The sequence below is a fragment of the Cydia fagiglandana genome, chromosome 13 (genome assembly GCF_963556715.1).
Source record: "Cydia fagiglandana chromosome 13, ilCydFagi1.1, whole genome shotgun sequence".
NCBI classification, from domain to species: domain Eukaryota; kingdom Metazoa; phylum Arthropoda; class Insecta; order Lepidoptera; family Tortricidae; genus Cydia; species Cydia fagiglandana.
Window position 1 is genome coordinate 2,919,068 of NC_085944.1, and position 20,935 is coordinate 2,940,002.

Genomic DNA, 20,935 nt, shown 5'->3' on the forward strand with positions numbered 1-20,935 from the left:
AATTGTTCAATTTATTGATGCCAAATATCTCGAAGACAATGAAGTTTGAAGTAAATATGGGATAGTATATTACTTAAAGCCGTTGCTGTTAATATAATAAGCTACAAAAAACATAAAACTAAGGGATTCAGATCGAAGGTCATTGACGTAGGGCATGGTATAATAATATACTCCGCCTGGTACTTTCTTCCCGTCTTTTCGTGGTCACGTGACTGACACAAGCCTACGTCATCATGCGACAGCGCTATATGATAATATGCGATAGCGCTATATATAGCGGCCATGTTATTGTGACGTAGGCTTGTGTCATTCTGGGAAGAGAAGACCATGTTTTATTAGACTATGGTGTAGGGTAGCCCCTTAATGCTTGCGGTCTACAGGTAGTACCTTGAACGCCCTCGTGAATCGCACGAGCAGCGAGAAGAAAGCGTTGGCGTCGACACCGCGCGGCGCCTCGCCGAAGTACTCCACGCATGCCGCGAACGCGTCCTGTCAATATCGAAATGTTCAAATTTATTGTTGTGAGACATAGGTACTAACCCCCTTATTCATAAAACTTTACGGGCCTGTTTTAGTTAAATTATGTTTTATCCCTTTCTTACAAATACATAAGTCAAAATGACAGATAAGGACAAACGATTATTAGCTAATTGAGGTTTATAGTGCGTTTATGAATAAGGGGGTAAATATTGAATAATTTTACGGTTTAGACTCACTTTTTTTAAGTCACTCGCGCGACATAAAAGGAGACCTATGCTCTCCGAAAGGTCCGAAGGGTCCGGTAGGTTGTTTCGGAGAGTCTAGGTCTCCTTTCATGTCGCGCAAGTGACTTAAAACAAGTGGGTCTAAACCGTAAAATTATTCAATATCGAAATGTTGTTAATAAAAAAAAGGAAAAGTGTAATCAATTGTAAAACGAACAGCAAGCTATATAAGATTGTGACACGCGACAAAAATAGCATTAGAGGAAATGTAGACGATAAGTTTCGGTGTAACGACTCGTACACGACTTTGCGCGACCGGCGGCGGCAGCAAGCATAGGTGGGGACGAAAGGTCCGATCGTTGTGTTTCGCTGCAATGTATGGTTGCCACCGCAGTCGTCGCCAGTCGCGTAATGTCGTGGCCGAGCTGTAAGAAGACTGCCTCCACGCCGCGATCCAGCTCGGTCACGTCGGCGACTGTTTTCTAGCAACACTACTCGGAGTGTGTATAGTTTGTAGTTTTCTAATATACCTCGACGGCTAAACCTTTGTCTATTGTTAAGTAAAACCGCTCGTGCCACGTGCCACAACCACCTGCATAAAAAATCGTTCGTTCACTTTACCCAGGTAATTGAATTAAAACTCCTATAGAAATTGCAATAAGATTCAAAATGAACTAATGGATAAATATTTTGTAAGGATGTGTGTGGTCCGTTCAACTCGCCGGCACTCAATACTACGGACGAACGCTACAGAACCTAGAAGTCTAAAATGTGTCATCGAGATGCGTAACAATGGCGTGTTATCGGAGAGCGCACCTATACTGGTTTTTTTCAGCTTTGGACTAGCCCGCGCTCAGGTGCCAAATAGAATAATTAAGACCCTTTTTTGCAGGTAAGTAGCACGTGCGGTTTCACTTAACAATAGACAAAGGATTAGCCGTCGGGGTCTATTAGAAAGCTACAAAGTATACCTGCGCCAGCTTGGCCTCGGTGCGCGTGCGGCGCAGCTTGTCGTGCGCGTTGTTGAGGAAGTCGCGCACTAGCGGCGCGGCCGCGCGGTGCGCCTCGCGCGCCTCGCACTCGCGCCGCACCGCCTCCATGCCGCGCTCCAGCTCGGTCACGTCGGAGACCACGTTCTCCAGGGACACTGAAACAAACGCATCAATAAAACAATCGCATTCATATTGACAGATGAGTAAAAGCCTAAACCGTTTAAAGTGGGACCAATTTAGAAATAAATATCCTGTGCACACCGGATGCCTGTGCGTAGACGTGCACGTGGGCGCGCTGTAATATACAAATCCTCACACCGCTTGCGTGACCGTGTGCGTGCGCACGGTCCCAACATTTTTGCGCACGTGCACGCACGGCTAGCCACACGCAGCCGGTATGCTCTGGCCTTAATGCTGTAAAGCTCTATTAAAAAAAAATTGAAAACTCAATCCCAAAGTGAATTATCAACTGCAGTGTCATATGTAATAATTTTATCTCTACAAGCACAGCGACCGACAAAATCAAGCATCAGTATAAACAAAAATTCGACTTGAGTTAAATTTCTTATATGCGATATAATCCATTTAATTTTTTTTTCATGAATAACTATCGCGGTAACTGAAGACAATATTACATCAAACGTTAAAATGAAAATATATACGTCATATAACTTCATTGAAAAGTCACAACGGCATCTTATAAGTAAATCATTTAAAAAACCCAATTAACAATTACCTTGAGCAGCCTTGTCAATATACATCAACTCTGAATCAAAGTTCATCAGCTCCGGGAAGTTCTGCCTAATAGTCCCCACGATATAATGCAGCAGCGATATCCTCTTATCAGTCGACTTCGTATCCATGAGCGTGTCCAACGACTGCAGTTTGAACCCGTAGGCCGGGCCTCGCTTACTACTGTTCAAGTAGTTACCAAAAGCGAGGATAATCTCTAGGACATTTCTTAGTTTCTGTGAGGATTTTACTGAGGATGACCCTGAGATTATCGCATGGATTTGAGGCGTTATTAAATGGATATTATCGAAGAAATTGCCCATGTAACTCATTATAGACAATTTAGCTGAAATCCTTTCTACTTTCGCTAGTTGCATGAGGAATTTATCTTCCTCTGTTAGTAGGTTGATATTTTTCTTCTCAGCTAAGTATTCTTTGTAGGCCTTCTGTTCGGCTTCGGTAGGCACCATCCGTTGGAGGATTTCGACGCTTTCTAGTGGCAGTTGTTTGAGGTCGAGGTTGTTGACCGCTAGGATTACTTTCTCGACGGGTATGTCGAGTTTTCTTCGGGATATTGCTGTAACAAATTAATATGTCATTATTTAACATTCTCTACGTACTTAGTTCAAAGATTATATATAGAAAAAGACATCTTATATGACCGCAGCTTGATTAAATGATTACAATACAGGGGATAACGGGTCAGTCAGAAAAAAGCCTTGGTCGTGGTCGCAGAAATTCTTCGTTGTTTCAGATTACCATTGATGATGTTAGAGCAGACGCGTACAAAACAAATAAAAAAATCTCTAGCTCAAATATAGGGTTAAATTTAATCCTATGTCTGATAGTGAGCCAAGTAAGAGGCTAACGAATCTCATTCCTCAATCAAGTTCCCCTCATGGACCACCAAATTGTAAGTATATGTTATATTTAACTAACCTATGTTCCGTAACCGTGTGTGTTCCAACAGCGATACAGTGTCAGGTCTCCTGAATCTCTTGCTCGGGAAGGACGCCAACGTATCGTTATCGCAGGAGTCCACTCCGAGGCCGCAGGGGCCGCCGATACGGAATTTCTCTTCGAACTCTGAGAAGTTTATCCTTTTTCTAGGCCGCTCTTCGTCTAGCTCGTTGAATATTGTGCCTCGAACCTGAAATAATCAAGATAAAATTACTATTGGATATAGTGAAATTTATAATCGGTATACTTGTGTCCACCGTCCCCAGGACACAAAGTATGTATTTATTAGTATAATGTGATTCTCATTGTAATGGCACGAATCGTGGAGTCCCATCCAAACGATACACTGTACAGACTCACTGTGACAACATGGATCATGTTGTCCCTCTCAAACACATACGTTCTCTTTCTCGGGTGCGTATCGATGGCTATAAACATTTTTATTATAATATCAGTTGCAATAACGCTTATTTAGTATAATTATTAAATGATATAACAACATTTAATATATTTTCATACGATATATATTATCATTTTATATAAAGATTAATTGATCTAATAACATTTAGCATAACATTCTTGAAGTATAATGCATATTTCCTATACTGAATTTATGATATAAAGTTATTTCATCTAAAGTAGAATTGTTGATATAATTATATTAGATATATATTCCACATCTACTATTACACACTACAAAAAACCATACTCTTTCTACGTATAACGAACTGCTATTTATAACTAGGTAGGTAAGGTTAAGTACTGCGACCCCTACACAAAACCAACCGCTACCAGAATACTAGGTTAGGTTAGGTTAAGAACTGCGACCCCTACATAAAACGAATCGCCACCAGAAAACTAGGTTAGGTTAGAATAGCGTCCATTACACAAAACAAACCACTACCTAATCTGCGTTAAACATTTACATATGTCGTCATAAAAATACCTATATTATACCGAATAATGCTTATATAATAATACTTGTATAATAAATGAGCATTATATCACATAATCGTTATAATAAATGAGTGTTATATCAAAAGATAATTATACAAAATGATATGAAACATTTTAATAATATACCAAATATATATTATTCAAAATGAGTTATTATATTTTTTGAAATTATATTAAATGTTGTTATATCTACAGAAAATATATTAACTATTTTTATATCGATCATTACACACCCCTCTTTCTCACCTGGTTAGGCTTCAAAGCTATCCAATTCAGCGTAGGCAGCTTATACTTGGTGTCCACCTTCCTCTTTATCGTCATGGCATCTGTATGTTGCGGGGGCATCATTAGCCCAGGTGCGGGTGGGGGTGGTGGAGCACACGGTACTAGCGGTGGTGGGGGTGGCGGCGGGGGTGCCACGGGGGCTGGAGGGGGTTTAGGCGCAGGGGGAGGGGGGACGGGCTTGGTGAAGCCGTTGGGGAGCGGGGAGGAGGGGCCGTTGGGCGTGTGGGTGCCGTTTGTGGTGCCGTTGGTGCCGTTACCGTTGCAGAGAGCGTGGGAGGAAATGGCGCCCACTGGAAAAAAGTTATAGCTTATTGTCACATTCGAAAGAAAACCTATAAAATAATCGTGTACTTAAAAATAATCTACTTCACAACACAGTAGGTGCCTATGTAATCATTTTATGGCCTCGTCAGCAATTCCACTTCACCAAATATTGCTTTTCGGAGAGAAAATGCACGAGTTACTATTAAAAGTACCTAAATCACTCAAGGTATAAAATATTTATGAATAGATCGTGTCCACGAAGACGCGTGCCTTGACTCTTATTGTCACGTCACAAAACAGATAAGTACAGAAGTCAATCACATGTATGTACTTTACTTTTCATACCTACGCTCGGCGGTCGCTCTAGGGTTGCGATTGTTGCCAACTATGACTTATGCACAAAAAACTATCGTGGTAGTGGCACTCGTATCTATCGTATCGTATCTGGTATCTGGTTGTTTGATTTATTGTTGAGGATGAAACGGGAAGAATGGAAATATAAATTAATAGTAACATTAATAACTCAAATAGCTATTTTAATTTTAAATGTCATTGTTATATTACAAATTTGCCACAGAAAATATCTTGCGATGATTTCGAGATTGGCGAAATGCACGATTATTATATTTTAAAGTGTAATAAATTCGCATTCTCATGTACAATGTAATAAATTCGCATACGCATTCTCTCTGAAGCCACTGGTAGCTTAAAAAACGACAATTCACCGGTTAATGTTGAATAATTTAAACAACCGTCCACTGTACAGTTATAATAACTTTTTGTTTTGTTTCTCCATTATTGCACAAAAAGTTCACAGACGCGTGTCTCAAGCGGATGGCACTCGCGCTCGCACTGGTCCCAACTGGTCCGAGATATCGTGTCCGTGAGCAGTGTCTATGTGTGCGTTGCTCGAGCGCGCTTTGTATGTAGATTGATTTCTGTACCTATCTCTTTTGTGGTCACGTTATTAAAGGTTAGATTTGACAAACCCGCGCGTCATCGTGGATAACCTAAACTATAAAGAATTCTCTCGATTTCATGATTTCCTTCGAAATCTTTGTCAGTGGTATTATAAAACAATGTGAACTTACTCGACGCCCCTCGTGGCAGCGACTTGGTCAAGGATTCCAGCTCCTGAACCTTCGACTCTAGCATGGACTGCCTGTTTCTCGAGTCCTGCTGCGCCCGTCTCAGCGTTGACACCTGTAAAAAGCAAAGTTGGGAGTTCAGCAAGTTTGAAAAATATGTGTGTCTACACTCGCGAATGGTTATGCAGACAAAACTCTCAGTAAAATTTTGGTATAGTTCGTAGCTTTGTAATTCTTAGTTCGTAGCTTTTATTCTATTTGTCACCTGAGCGCGGGCTAGTCCAAAGCTCAAAAAACCAGTGTAGGTGCGCTCTCCGATAACGCGCCTTTGTTACGCATCTGGATGACACATTTTAGACTGGTTCTGTAGCGTTCGACTCGCCGGCACTCAGTAACCGAAGTACGTATTTTTTATGCAGGTGGTTGTGGCACGTGGCACGAGCGGTTTTACTTAACAATAGACAATAGGATAAGCCGTCGAGCTCTATTTGAAAGCTACACACTATACTGACCTCTTCCACTACTTGCCGACGGGCCTCAGCCAGCTGGTCGCGCTCCTGGCGTACGCTGGCCAGTTCGGATTCTAGCGTAGCCAATTTCGCTATCGCCTCTCGCTCGAGCGCTGCTAGGCGCTCGTGGGCCTGAAAATATTATTAGATATATACATGGAACATGGACCTAAAAAATACGGACGTCAAGCCGCTTAATATCAAACTATGATTTGCTAACTGTCCTTATTATCACGCGATACGCTCACATTCACAAGTCCAAGCCTGAACGATGATTGGATCAAATTCGATAAGTGAATATGTGTGCGTAAGAAATCGTCGTATTATCTTAGAGAAAAAAATTACATAGATTGCTCACTCCATATATCAGTTTTGGTACCAAAAAGACTTATATTTTCATAGTCACATCTAGCATCGAGTAGCGGAATTATCAGCACTGCTAAATAGCAGTAGTAGTACTGTCAAGTGACAATAGATGTAGCACCGACCAGAAAGTCTTATGTTGTTGAGCATTAGGGGAAGCTGTTCTATCTCGGACAGTTTTTTCTTTCATGAATTTTAGAAAAAAAACTAAAGGCTGCAGAATTATTGTTTATCCGAATATTATAAGATACATTAATAAACTATCCAATACGATATAAAATTTAAAGATAAGTTTATTTATTTTGATGGGATACGTTGACGAAAAAAAAAGAGAAAAGTGTCCAAGGAACAAAACCCCTGATGTACCTTGGTTATATCCCGTTGTACCTCGGACATGATAATTTGAATTAATAAATTTATAATATATTCATAGAAATAATATTGATATATGAAATCAGACATAGTTTTAGCATATTTACGCTATTGAATAGATTTTCTAGTACAAATTACCCTAGAAAAATATACCTACCTAGCAATGGTCTTTTTTTGTTTTTGGCAACCTTTCTAAGATCGATTGCTTGGTAACTTATAACGCAGATAACTAATAATTAGAAATACGGCAAATATGAAACCTTAAGTTTAAAAAAATATTTACAGTAAGTAGCAAGTACGAGCCAAGGTACAACATATTTTCGATGTCCGAGGTACAACACAGCAACTTTTTGGATAAGTAAGCTTCGTAATAGGACTTCCAATTAAGATTAGGCTGAAATTATTCTACCATCGAGTAGCTAATTAACTTAACTTTAACTTATTATATTAAGTTTTATTACCTATTAGCAAAACATGAAATAAACATCCTTGATGTAAAGTTCGAAATACTGACTTTTCATAACACAATTTATATTTTAATTTTTTTCTTGAGTTAGGTACCGGCCGCTCTCAAGTTTCGTTGATAGCTTGTTTTTTATACTTAATAATAACGTTTCAAATAATATAAATGAAATATTTCAATAACCGTGGCAATGTGAAAATATTCCCATCTGTCCGAGGTAAAACTATGTCCATGGTACAACAGTTTCCCCTACACTTTCCGCAACTCCATGCTAGATGTCGACTATGAAAATATTAGTCTTTTTGGTGCCAAAATTGATGTATGGAGTGAGCACTCTTGTTTTACTATATTTCTCTATGGTATTATAAAATCACAATCCTGTCTTAGCGACGCGACGTCCATGCATTCTTAGGTCCATGTTTCTTTTTCTGGTACCTAATTCTTTTCACTTCTAATTTCATTCTCATTTTAAAGATACTTACAATGTAACAGAGACACAACCAAGACAAGGAATTAAGGGGAAAGATAAGTATACGTAAGTACATACGTGACCCAACTCGTCCTCGAGTTCGTTGACCTTTTCAAGCGCCGCCGTTTTCGTCTCGCTGTCTTCCATGAGGGCCGCAACGTCGAAAACGTTGTCGAGGTACGCTGATATCTGGACCTGAAGATTTCGTTGCGTTATTAAAAAAAAAATAAAGTTATGTTTGGTTTGGTCTTCCAAATTACTCTTCTCAGAAAAGAGTAAGTACTAATCTTTTTTTCATGCGCAAAATTTCAAACTTTTCTATCAGTTTGGTGTTTGGTCCACGATCCAACTAAAAATTTGGCGGTAACTTCGTCTCAGGCTCCTAAAATGCCTCAGAAAGGGTCACGTGACCTATTTTTGTGAAAAGAGATAAAAATTTTATACAGACTCTATAAGTAAAAGTAGAGAATTGATGGTAACAGAGGCAAAGGTTGAGGTAAAAAAGTTTGACAGCTGAAACAGAAGGCACTGTACTGTAGGTTTTCTGGTCACTGGATTGTCATTACGTAAACCTTTCATTACAAAGTTACCGCACAATGTACGGAGTCATACAACGCCATCTCGTTTAGGTGTAAAATTTTCTTACTCTTTCCTCACAGTTAATAAAAATTTACAAAAGTATATTAACCTGCAGATCCTCGCTCTCGCACATCCGCAGCCTTTCCAAATAGTCATCCAGCTTCAGCGAGGTGAACTCGTATTGTAAGTGCACTCTGAAGTTCATGTCCTCCACCGAATGCACTATGATGTTCACGAATTGCATGCACGCCACCTGAAATGAAAAAAAAACCAATTTATTCTTATAATTAACTATATGGTAACTGGAAGAGATCCCCCTTAGGGATAAGTTCGCCCTTGGACTATATTTATGTTCCATCTGATGTACCTGTATTCCTCTCTTCCGTACAATAAAGTGTTACTTATTTATAAATTATATTCGCCTTTTTTTTGAGAATTTTATAGCATGGATGCTCTTGTATTATTTTTTATATTTTTGTGATTTTTGTCCTTTATCCCAACTCGCATAAAACAAAACTAGAGACAGGTACAGTGCGACATAGTAGAAATTAAATAAAATGACATATATTGTGACACCTCTAGAGTTGCAGGCATCCATAGGTTACGATAACCGCTTACCACCAGTCGCCCCATAAGCCATTTTGCCATCGACGTGGTATAAAAAAATAATAAATATAAACTCACCATAAATTCAATATGGAAGTGTTCATAGTTCATAAAGTAGTCCATGAGCGTGTGGAACCGCCTCGGCTCACCGGCGACCTCTTTAAAGTTGTCGAACGCCGACAATATGATCTGGTGTCCACCTTTCACAAGGCATATGGCGGCAAGGAGCTCTAGCACTAGCGCTTTGGTGCGTAGCGAGTGGTGGACGAGGGAGAGAGCTATGCTGTTGATGGCTTCTCGGTGTTGGATTACCATGTTGAAGCCGTACTGGAAAGAAAGAGAAGTTTTTAGAGTCTTCTGTTCAGCTTGGATTAAAAATAAGGTTTCTTTTTAGTTTTATGTCAATGGGAAAACGAAATTAATTTAGACTGGCAATTAATCTTTTCGGTCTTTGTGGCCGATCTCGGATTATCCAGCTACTTAATTCATTGTTTACGATATATTTACCTATTAGGAAGCTATGTAGTGATGGTGCCAATAATGATAAGTTAAGACTTATCGTTCATCATCATTTAAATACCACTTTGTCGCAAATAAAAGGCCAAGATCTATTCAAACAGAGAGTCGGTTCATTTTTTTAAACATTAACTAGTCATCCCCTTCTCAAATATAAATGGAATTGGCAAAGTATGTCTACCGTATCCACTCATAGAGGTGGGCTAAATTAACAAAGGAACGGCGGTAGGATGGAGATAGGAGGTGGAGGACGGTGAGACGACCCGAATGCTTATCTCGAAAACTGGCAAGAGATCGCTCTAGAGCGGGAGGAGTGGACATGCAGTGGGCTTTAAAAAAGAAAACCTCTCTGGATGAATCGATACCTTATTGTTCATGATAGCCCGCATGCACATGATGCAGACATGTATGTCGTCGGTGGAGGCGCCCATGTTGAGGCGCGCGGCGTGTCTCGTGCGGCGGCGCGCGGCGGCGGGGCTGGCGGCGCCCGCGCCCTCGCCCGAGCACTCCGCGTCGGTGGAGCGCGCGCGCCGCCGCCACGACGCGTTCAGTGTCGAGTTGTTGTCGGTCGGCGCGCTGCACTCCGAGGTCGTTGTGTTTGCACCTGGAAAAGTATCGTAGGTACCGATCAGTTCAATTTTTCGTCAGTCGTAAAATACAACTAAACCTGCGGTAATCTGTCTGTCGGCTGTCGACCGACCACGGCTCGCGAGCTCCATGCGGCTCTCTGGAGTTACGATTCCGACACTCCGAGACACCCAAAGCGCTCAGGGCTTAGACCACTCAAATCCTGTTTTTAGGGTCTTAAAGATGCTGATTTGATTTCTGCTGCGGTTGGCCCTTCTCTTCGAATGCTTCCCGATTTGCATAGCGCTAAGATAGTAGCGTCGAACCCCAATTATCAATGTGTCAAAAAAAAGGATATGACAATACAATGTTAATATACAAGTAATTCACAAAGCACTCGTCATTTAAACGTCGTGTTGTGTTGTTATGGCGGTTCTATTTTATTAAATGGTTGTAAAGTGAGCGTTATAAATTCCCTTCACGTAAGAGGTGACCCGGACGATAATATCGTGTGATTTATGGCCCAGACGTGATAAATTAAGTAAGGAGATGCGGGAAACTAGGTTAGCCGGGTTCAATCCATTATTTGCAAAGGAGGATTAGAAAATGTAAGATAGATCTGACAAAACGTACATATGGAAAGTAAGTAAGAGAGATATTAAAAAGTTATTCGGGTATAGGGAGTATAAGTAAATATACTACAGGCTACTAGCGTATTATCAGACATGAATTACGCCAAAGCGAAATAAATAGGAAAGTGAACCTATGTCTATAAGAATAAGAACTTTTTACACTTGTTGCGGACTTCAGCTTGATGGAGAACCAGTGATATCAGTTAACTCTTTGGAAACCTAATCAGACAGCGTCTGATATTCAGGTCTCAATCCTCTCGGGTCTATCATTAGTAGAGGTCCACTGATGTACACCTTCACCTGAGTCTTATTTGTTATAACGATACCAGTAAAACCACAGTATAAGGAGGAAATTTTGGAGACCAGTCAATCGTTTTTGCACCCGGACCGCTCATTTATCATATACTCGTACCTATGATACTGACCTTGGTTGATGCCGTCGCTGGACTGGCTCCGAGCGAGAGCTATCCTCTGCTCGTGCCGCATCATACTGAGCCGGAAGCTGAGGTAGTCGATCAGCACGTCCAGACCCTGGTTCTGTTCGTTCAGGAACTCACGAACCCATCTGGAACACGACAACCATATATTGGTAAGGTTATACTGTTGCTCGAGGGTTAGTCGCCCAAAAATATGCAGCTGGTTGTTTGTGCTGTTTAATTTCTGCCCAAGGCCCTATTAGATCACGCGGCCGCGGTAGGCCTAAGAAGCGCTGGCTGGACGTCGTGACAGCGGACATGCAAGAGAAGAATCTCACACCTGAGGATGCCGAAGACCGGGCAAAGTGGAGAAGATTGAGCAGGAAAGCGGACCCTGGCACTAGGCCGGGAAAACTCTAGGTTGAACAAGAGGCAGTCAATGCATGATTTCTTTGCATTTTTGAATTGAGGAAGGAGGGTGTGCGTCGATGTGGGGGAAGAGGGCTTCTATAAAATTCCTCGGTAGCGGTGGACAGAGTATATCTAAGTGAGAAAATGACAGATACTTTTTCGAACACTTATACCTCTTTGCCGAATAAATACCACATGCCGAATACTGGTACTAATTATTGATGTAATAAGTATCGTCATCGGTTCAAATCGTTAAAGTTTTCATAGGGCAATTTGGTGTTTTTATCTACTAAAAATAAAAAATAAAAAATGTACTTACTCTATGTGATTGGTTCGGAGTGATATTTCCAAATCCCTAAGAACTTGTGTGGAAGTAGAGTCGCCGACCATTTTCCGTTTCTGTAAATAAAAATAAACAATAATCAACTATTTTTCTTTCATTCATACTTGGCATAAGACATTTATCAAAAACCGGGCAAGTGCGAGTCGGACTCGCGCACGAAGGGTTCCGTACCATAAAGCAAAAAAAAACGGAAAAAAATGCAAAAAGAAAACGGTCACCCATCCAAGTACTGACCACGCCCGACGTTGCTTAACTTTGGTCGAAAATCACGTTTGCTATATGAGAGCCCCACTTAAATCTTTATTTTATTCTGTTTTTAGGGTTCCGTACCCAAAGGGTAAAACGGGACCCTATTACTAAGACTTCGCTGTCCGTCCGTCCGTCCGTCCGTCCGTCCGTCCGTCCGTCCGTCCGTCTGTCACCAGGCTGTATCTCACGAACCGTGATAGCTAGACAGTTGAAATTTTCACAGATGATGTATTTCTGTTGCCGCTATAACAACAAATACTAAAAACAGAATAAAATAAAGATTTAAATGGGGCTCCCATACAACAAACGTGATTTTTGACCAAAGTTAAGCAACGTCGGGAGGGGTCAGTACTTGGATGGGTGACCGTTTTTTTTTTTTGCTTTTTTTGTTTTTGTTTTTTTTTCATTATGGTACGGAACCCTTCGTGCGCGAGTCCGACTCGCAGTTGCCCGGTTTTTAGTATTTGTTGTTATAGCGGCAACAGAAATACATCATCTGTGAAAATTTCAACTGTCTAGCTATCACGGTTCGTGAGATACAGCCTGGTGACAGACAGACGGACGGACGGACGGACGGACGGACAGCGAAGTCATAGTAATAGGGTCCCGTTTTACCCTTTGGGTACGGAACCCTAAAAACCTTCTACAAAAATAATGAGATCTATTGTACCAAACTTATTGAACAAATCTTAGTTCCGTCCGGTATCGGCCCAACTATTCCACTCAGCTCAATTATATTTTATCTGATAGCTGATGTCAATATGTAAAAGTCAAATGAAACTCCCCCCGTCCCCTCGTCCCCATTCTACCATCGGACTTTTAGACGCACGGCCGGTTTCCATCCTTACATGGTAAATATTCCACCAATTCGCACGAAGCGCTTTGCTTCTACTTTCCTTATGCGAACTGCCAAGGAATGGAATTCCCTGCCGGCGTCTATATTTCCGTGTTCTTATAACCCGGCAACCTTCAAATATAGAGTGAACAGGCACCTTCTGGGCGAGCTCGCTCCATCGTAGGCCACGTCTACGCCTCGGCTAGTCTGTGGCCATGAGTAAGCCCATTCATAATAAAAAAAAAAAAACTATGAACCCATTTCTCGAATGGTATTCGACTAATACTACACGTGTATTGTATTGTAACGGACCAAGGAAACATCAAATAGATCCGAACATCAGATTCCATTTGCAAATTAGACTCGTGACCTGAGGCAATGGGAATTCATTGTTCTACCATCGACGTATCTATACCATACAAATAAGTTGGATAAGAACTCCTTATATGTAGTCTTTCATCTCGGACCACCACGTTTATATCATTCGCTGAGCGTAAATAAACCGTAGTGAGATGACATAAGGTCTGTTTTCAGTCAGATCGTGTTGCTGTTTTGTGTCGAGGTGTGGTACAAATATGATAGAAGGTCAATGACATTCGGCAGGTGAATATGATTTGTTACTGTGGAACAGATGTTTTGCCGGCTCTGCTTTGCACGTTTGAGAATTAACGATACGGCCGCGCCAACGCATATGGGTGAAGCGTCATTTGCATAGGCATAATTCGTTGTACTGTATGCATCCGCGGACATTTGTAAATATGTACATCCAAGTAGGGATTGGGATACCTAGTCAAATTATACATGCACAAATTTGACAAAACCTTATCCCAATAATTTATTTATTAGGATTTGGCTTTGACATATTATGTAGGTACATGCGGACCAATGGAACCATGAAAACTGCGGAACCGGCTGGATAATCTAACTGGAAGCTAGGCAATAGTCTTAGGGCCCTTCTCTCCTCAAGTAACGGAGAGGCTGACAGTCTTCATTCACCGCCAGGCACACACTGTCTCCTGATTTTCTGTGTTGGGTTTGGGTCCCTTTAAATCCATAAACGATACCATAGTTCAGAACAGTGTACCCATTTAGTAGCACTTGCAGTTAATGATTCATAGACAGGCGCCGCCTAACGGCTTTTAAAGTACCTATTCCATGTGCTACTAGTGTTACTATCTTTATTGAATTACAAACTGCGGTCAAGTGGTTGCTTACTGGAAGTAAATACATCTAACGCAAAACAATAAGGACAATAATTATTGACAGGCATAGCGCTAATCTGACACATATTCCACTGGACGAAGGTGTTAAACTAAAAAAAGGTAATCCAGAGGACCTGTATACCAATTTGACACCTAACTGTCCCTGATATTGTCTAATAATACTTCCTGCTTAGGTATATAGCCCGGGCGTAAGAATACGGCTACGGTATCCCCTGATTGTCGTAAAAGGCGACTAAAAGGGGTTCTCGGGGTCGGAGACGCTCGCAGCTAGGTACTGCGACTGAAAAAAGAGGGGACCCACAAAGGGGCATAGCGCTAGGACGGCACTGGCGCGTTCATTGGAGATCCCAGAGCCGTCCGAAATGCGCCGAGGACAACTGGGAGGTTTTTGGTCGGTGAAAGTCCGACAACCTCCGCGCTGTCCCTGCGGTGCGGAGGGTATCCATAACGGATTATCCTCCCAATAAAAAAAAAAGGTATGTAGTTATTAATATTGTCTACAATGTTACGCCATACGATTAAATAAATAACCTTCAAATTATTCTCTCCTAGTTTGAATACTTAAATACGTTACTTCGACTGCAAGGGGTCGCTCTTAACCCTTAGTTAACAATCTACTATTTATGACCGATAACTAGTACAGAAATATAAAAAGGTTGTTTACCAAAACAAATTACGAACACAAACTAATAAATAAGCATTCAAAGGCATCGTATAAAACTATAGTGGCGCCAGCGAATGACAAAAGCAATAAAATAATTTCTAAAGACCCGATAAGACGCCAGGTAAGAAGTCAACGGGAGCGATATTCAACTTTTTAGCAGCTAATGTGGCAAATATTTACGTGTAAGATTTTCTAAGGTAAGTACAACATGAATTTTGATAAAAACCTTTAGCTCGTACCAGTTGTATCATATTCTGATTCTGGGCTCTCAGTAATTATGCTTATTACTATATGGAAGTTAATGTTGACCTAAACCACGATGTTTATGACCCCAGGTTATTAAACAGCTACCAAATTACCATAATTACTACGCAATTTTATGGGTCCATTTCACTAAATGAGAGGTAATTATGGAAAGTTAAATAAGGGGAAATTATTAGACAATTATCATGGCAGTTTAAGTGTACAGTTATGTTTTGTTGACGTTTATAGGTACTCTAAATTCGTTAAAAGAGATGCTTTTGGTCCAGGGAACGTTAAGGTGATGTGTTGAAAATGAAGTAAATTATGGTTTTGACTTCAGTTGAGTTCTGTTAGTGCTTGAGAAAGGAGACCTAGGCTCTCCGAAATATGTCGCGTGAGTGACGAAAAACAAGTGAGTCTATTAAACCGTAAAATTATTCAATAATTTGATTTGTGCTATACGTAACTTAACTATGTTATTAAAATCTATATTTTATCATCAAATAAACAATACGAGAACAATGTATAACAAAGTATAACAAACTTATAGCAACTAATTTAACAAATGATTCAATGAATGTGCTTCATCATCATCATCATCATCATCATTTCAGCCTATATACGTCCCACTGCTGAGTACAGGCCTCCTCTCATGCGCGAGAGGGCTTGGGCTATAGTCCCCACGCTAGCCAAATGCGGATTGGGGACTTCACATACACCTTTGAATTTCTTCGCAGATGCTTTCCGGAATGTGCTTACGGACGCTAAACAGAATCGTCCTACTTCCCATACTGTACTGATGGCGTATTTATGCCCGGAGACCTCTGACCGGCGTTATCTCTCATAAATATCTAATCGGCAACCATTCGGAAACACACGAGTGTGATTCCCTTCGCTTGGTGAGCGCGGACGATTTGATCGCTTGAGCAAGAGCAAACCAGTAAGGGCTTGGCCATGATTTGCTTGCTGGGAGCGAACAGTGAAAAAGCCATATCCTCCAAGGCCCAAGGTCCTACCTATTGTACCTCTGGATACTGGATATAACGACGATCATAATATAAATTCATGTAGATTAGTCTAGCATAATTTATAATGTAATTTAATATTATGAGAATAAATATCTAAATCTATCGTGGATACTGTTAGTTCCCTAAATAAATAGTGTCGCTGTCGTTTTTCTTTCTTTTTAATTATTCTGATAGAGCTTGGATTGCTAGAAAGTCAAGTTATGATTTGACACTGTTCAATTTTGAAGCTAATTTATGGAAAATCATCAGATGAAAATCGGCTTCCTAAGGAAGAAGTATTAAAAGACATTAAATGTTTGCAAGTGACCAAGTGACACATTCTTTACTGGAATGCTCTTAATCTAAAAGGCAGCAATAGCGGACTTCGACAACAGATAAGAGCAATAGAGATGGAGAATGATGGTATCCTATTTCTAATAAGTTTGGTAGCCCTCTAATCACGCATATCAGTAGAGTCACTCTAACACTGGACCATCCATTCATTCAAAAACACTATCTTGTCCATGAGAATATAATAGAAATTTATCAATTAGCATACCAAAACAGTCCTTAATACTATGTGAATAAAGACCATTAAGGCAGAGCTGTCTCAAACGGGACTTCAGTTGACCCGAAGTTAAAATGTCACTAGACTAACAACTGTTTGTTGTAATTTATTAAGAAATGGTTGTCGATCATATTATGAAGACGAGATAAAGATTAAAAAGACTTTGAATTTGTATACGTCGTTAAGTTTTATTAGGGATAAATTGTCACTATACTGACAATTACTATACTACTGGGTGTACCAATTTTTACTTATTTAGGTACTGTTTGTGGAATTAGTGTGTATAATTTTTTGCACTTCCGTGCTAAACCATGCAGCCTAACTAAAACACCTAATAGAATTTTAGATTTTTTAAATTCCTCTAACCTCTCTAAAAAAAGTGAAATGTGACCATATTTGTCATGTCCCTCGGCCATGAGGAAGAGAACCTCTCTAGAATAAGGATATATTTATAGTCGAGTACGGATCCCTAAAAACGTGTGAGGCTTTTTTTCAGTAATTCGATGTATACATTAGAAATGCCTAAAGCATCGTAAACGTATGCGTAGGAAATGAGATGTATATAAAGCCAAAGTACTATATTAAAACCAACCACGTAAGTTCACACATAAGTCTAATTAAAATGTAGTAACCCAACAAAGTGGCCATACCTATAAGTTAAGACTTAATCGCCTCCAGGGACTATACAAGTATACATCAGAATTAAAATAGTATATTGGCGCTTCTTAAAATCGTCACATAATCTTTTTCTTCTTCGCGTTAACCCGGCATTTTGCCACGGCTCATTCCCGCCTGGGGTCCGCTTGACAACTAATCCCATGATTTGACGTAGGCACTAGTTCAAATCTTCACATAATAATTACTCTTTACTCATGACAGGCGTGTCTCCCTCCGCGGTTTCGTCGCTTTGCTACAGGTAAATAGCTAAAAGTACATCCGTTCGGCCCCAATTTTGGGGTTTGCCATAAGCCGCGCGTGGCGCTGTCGCCACCTAGCGGCCATATCTGTGCTGATCGTAACAGACGCGTTTTGTTAGAGAGTGAGTCTTCTGTACTTAGTACTATTATTTATTCTGTGCTCATGAGACAACAGTTGCGCGTTACAAAATCGCCGTTAGCCGCCGCTGTGTTTTTGCATTTGTCCCGTTACTGTACAGCTAATTAGCTAATAATGTTATTGTAAATATCATTTAAAACAAGCATTCAACAAGGCAGACGTAGTAATCAAATCAATAGATTTGATTTGCGACTGATGTGTAGTCAGCGCTTGTGTTTGTGTAACAGATGTTGTATAAACAATAGCAATGTTCACGGTTCTGGCTACTCTAAACGAAAATCTTTCAGCTGAATAGTAAACATAGTATTTTAAGTAGTTTCTTGACAGATCTATTTTTAGGGTTCCGTACCTAAAGGGTAAATACGGGACCCTATTACTATGACTCCACTGTCCGTCCGTCTGTCTGTCACCAGGCAGTATCACATGAACCATGATAGCTAGGCTGCAGTTGAAATTTTCACAGATGATGTATTTCTGTTGCCGCTATAACAACAAATACTAAAAAGTACGGAACCCTCGGTGGGCGAATCCGACTCGCACTTGTCCGGTTTTTTTAAATCCATTAGTTTTCACACGAGTTATATTTTATACAACTGATGCTTGTAACGTAATTTTTTATGTAATATAAACATTGTGATAACTTATCAGAAGGTAAAACTTAATGTATAAAAACTATAAATTATTGTTTGTCGTTATCGTTACAAACAAAAGAAAAAGCTAAATACGCGAGAAGGAATTCGAAAACCTCAAAGCAGCTTATACTAATTCTTAGATCCGTAAACAGATAACTTCGTGACTTCCATATGAATCAGGAAGAGATTTTTACAAAGATTACACTCCGTTACACCTAACGTTATCGTCCAAGTCCCCTGTATAGTTGTGTTCTTAGAAAAATAGCCCTTATTACTTGGAATACTTGGTATCAAATCCTGCTAAGGTAATTTAGCCGGCACGCCAGCAGAGAGTCCTAGATCGCCTAGCGACCGAAATCTTCTATTTCTAGGGTCACAACTCACAAGGCGTTAGAAGTTTTTAAGAGAAGTGTTAATGAAAATTTCAGGTTTTTATGACAAAATAATGAAAATAGCAACTCTAGCCAGCATTCTCTTGCATATTAACTCACATTTATAGACGGGTCTATCGCGAATTTATAATAATTTATTACCTACTGTACATATTTACCAACGTTTCGACACTGGATTCACTGGTAGTAGTCGCGGCTAACTCAATAAAGGTAATAAAATAAATTCGCGATAGACCCGTCTATGAAATGTGAGTTAATAAGCATTCTTTTTGTTCTAAACAAACATCCCTTGCTACGCACCCTCGCACATCTGTAGTAGAGACACAGAACCAATATTAGTAATAAAGCCGGGACTACAAATGTGTATCCGGTAACCCTAGCATCGGAAAGAAAGCCTAGCCCTAGGCACCGGGACCGTAATTACCTTCGCTACCTTATTACCGATTGTCTCCGTAGATTGCGGGCAACCTTACTGATTTATGCCTCATTGTCTGAGTAACGGCATCCTTTGTAGCGTTATGGCATTCCTTTATGATTTATTGAGCGAAACGATACGTGGCAGATAGCCGGTCGCTCCTTAAATTTTACGTACAGTACAGCTATGAGTTCCTAACTGTTACTGTAACTAAGTTTAACAGTAATTGCGTGTACAGACAGCGGCAGAAATAAGGTACCCCCTGCATAGAAGTTTGTATGCAAGGATGCTAAGCGAATAGTTTTGCTGACTGTACATAGAATCACGTCCGACATATGGTTACACGAAATATCAGCATAGGGATTACGTATCATTTCTGTTCTTCGCGTATTCAGTTATTTTTTAGGCCACGAAATGAAATATAAAAAGTTAGTTTTCATTTTACATTATATCACTGCATGCATTCATGTCATCTTAAATATGTTGTTTTTTCGCAATCCGAGTTTTAGCTATTTCGCAGTGCTAAGTACCAGTATAATCCAGTGTTTCCAAAAAAGTACACACAGCTGCAAAAGTACATATTAACGCATAGAATTCATTCATAAAATTGGTATACACTTTTGCGTCTGTCTGTCTTTTTTAAAAGAGTAGCATCTGTTTCGCGTTCGATTTTCGAACAAACGAAAAGTTTTTATCTGTGAATACGTACCCTGTGACTCCTCGAGGCCTTCGGGTCGAGGTACGTCCTGAGTTTGTTGAGGTAGTGCGTGGGCGAATCCTTGGCCTGGACCATGTCCTGGTCGCAGATGATCTCCCATTTCTTCTCCAGGTCATAGTTGCGAAGCAGTTTCGCCTTGTCGGGCGGTAGGTCCATTGACGCCTGCAACAAGAAAAAGTAGTTTTAGCAAAGGAGATTCATCTGTAAGTACATTTACTATTGGTACAAAAACTAGCTTTAGAAAGGTTGTAGTACAGTTAGCATCAGTCGTAGCGGATGAAGCCATGCGTCAAAAGTATGGAATACTTTTTTATATAGAGATATAGCTCTATTACAGTGCTCATCCAAAAATATCTGACACAATCACAGTCACCCAGTTTTTCTACATTTTATAATGCTGATTGTACTAAACCATTAATCAGGATTTTATTAGTGTTACATAACGTTGCAAAATAAAATGTGTTTTTTGAAGATATATGTAGAAGTAAACAGAAAATAACAATTTTCTGCATTTTGTAATGCGTAAAAACCCGACCTAATGTCCTATAGTGGTCAGCAGACGGAGAAGTTAGGCAAATGTTACTGTACTTGTAATTACAATAAACCTAACCCGGTAAAGATAATACAATATAAAGATAATAATAATATAGCTAAAGGCATAAAGTAGCTAAGGGCATAAAGTCGCTTAGACAAAATTTAATTTAA

General features: G+C 40.1%; 1 protein-coding gene across 2 annotated transcripts in view; it reads right to left on the bottom strand.

The window, feature by feature from the left end:
• Positions 1-20,935, bottom strand: part of LOC134670007 (formin-like protein) — a 169,969-nt gene that overhangs the window by 10,278 nt on the left and 138,756 nt on the right. For both annotated transcript variants that reach the window (XM_063527653.1, XM_063527655.1), the window contains exons 2-15: positions 20,222-20,392; positions 12,205-12,284; positions 11,484-11,623; positions 10,225-10,463; positions 9,422-9,670; positions 8,847-8,990; positions 8,237-8,353; positions 6,495-6,623; positions 5,986-6,097; positions 4,592-4,920; positions 3,368-3,578; positions 2,433-3,005; positions 1,676-1,851; positions 388-489 (exon numbers count right to left, since the gene is read on the bottom strand). In XM_063527653.1, coding sequence (XP_063383723.1) covers positions 388-489; positions 1,676-1,851; positions 2,433-3,005; positions 3,368-3,578; positions 4,592-4,920; positions 5,986-6,097; positions 6,495-6,623; positions 8,237-8,353; positions 8,847-8,990; positions 9,422-9,670; positions 10,225-10,463; positions 11,484-11,623; positions 12,205-12,284; positions 20,222-20,392 — 2,772 coding nt within the window. The remainder of the gene's footprint in view (positions 1-387; positions 490-1,675; positions 1,852-2,432; positions 3,006-3,367; positions 3,579-4,591; positions 4,921-5,985; positions 6,098-6,494; positions 6,624-8,236; positions 8,354-8,846; positions 8,991-9,421; positions 9,671-10,224; positions 10,464-11,483; positions 11,624-12,204; positions 12,285-20,221; positions 20,393-20,935) is intronic.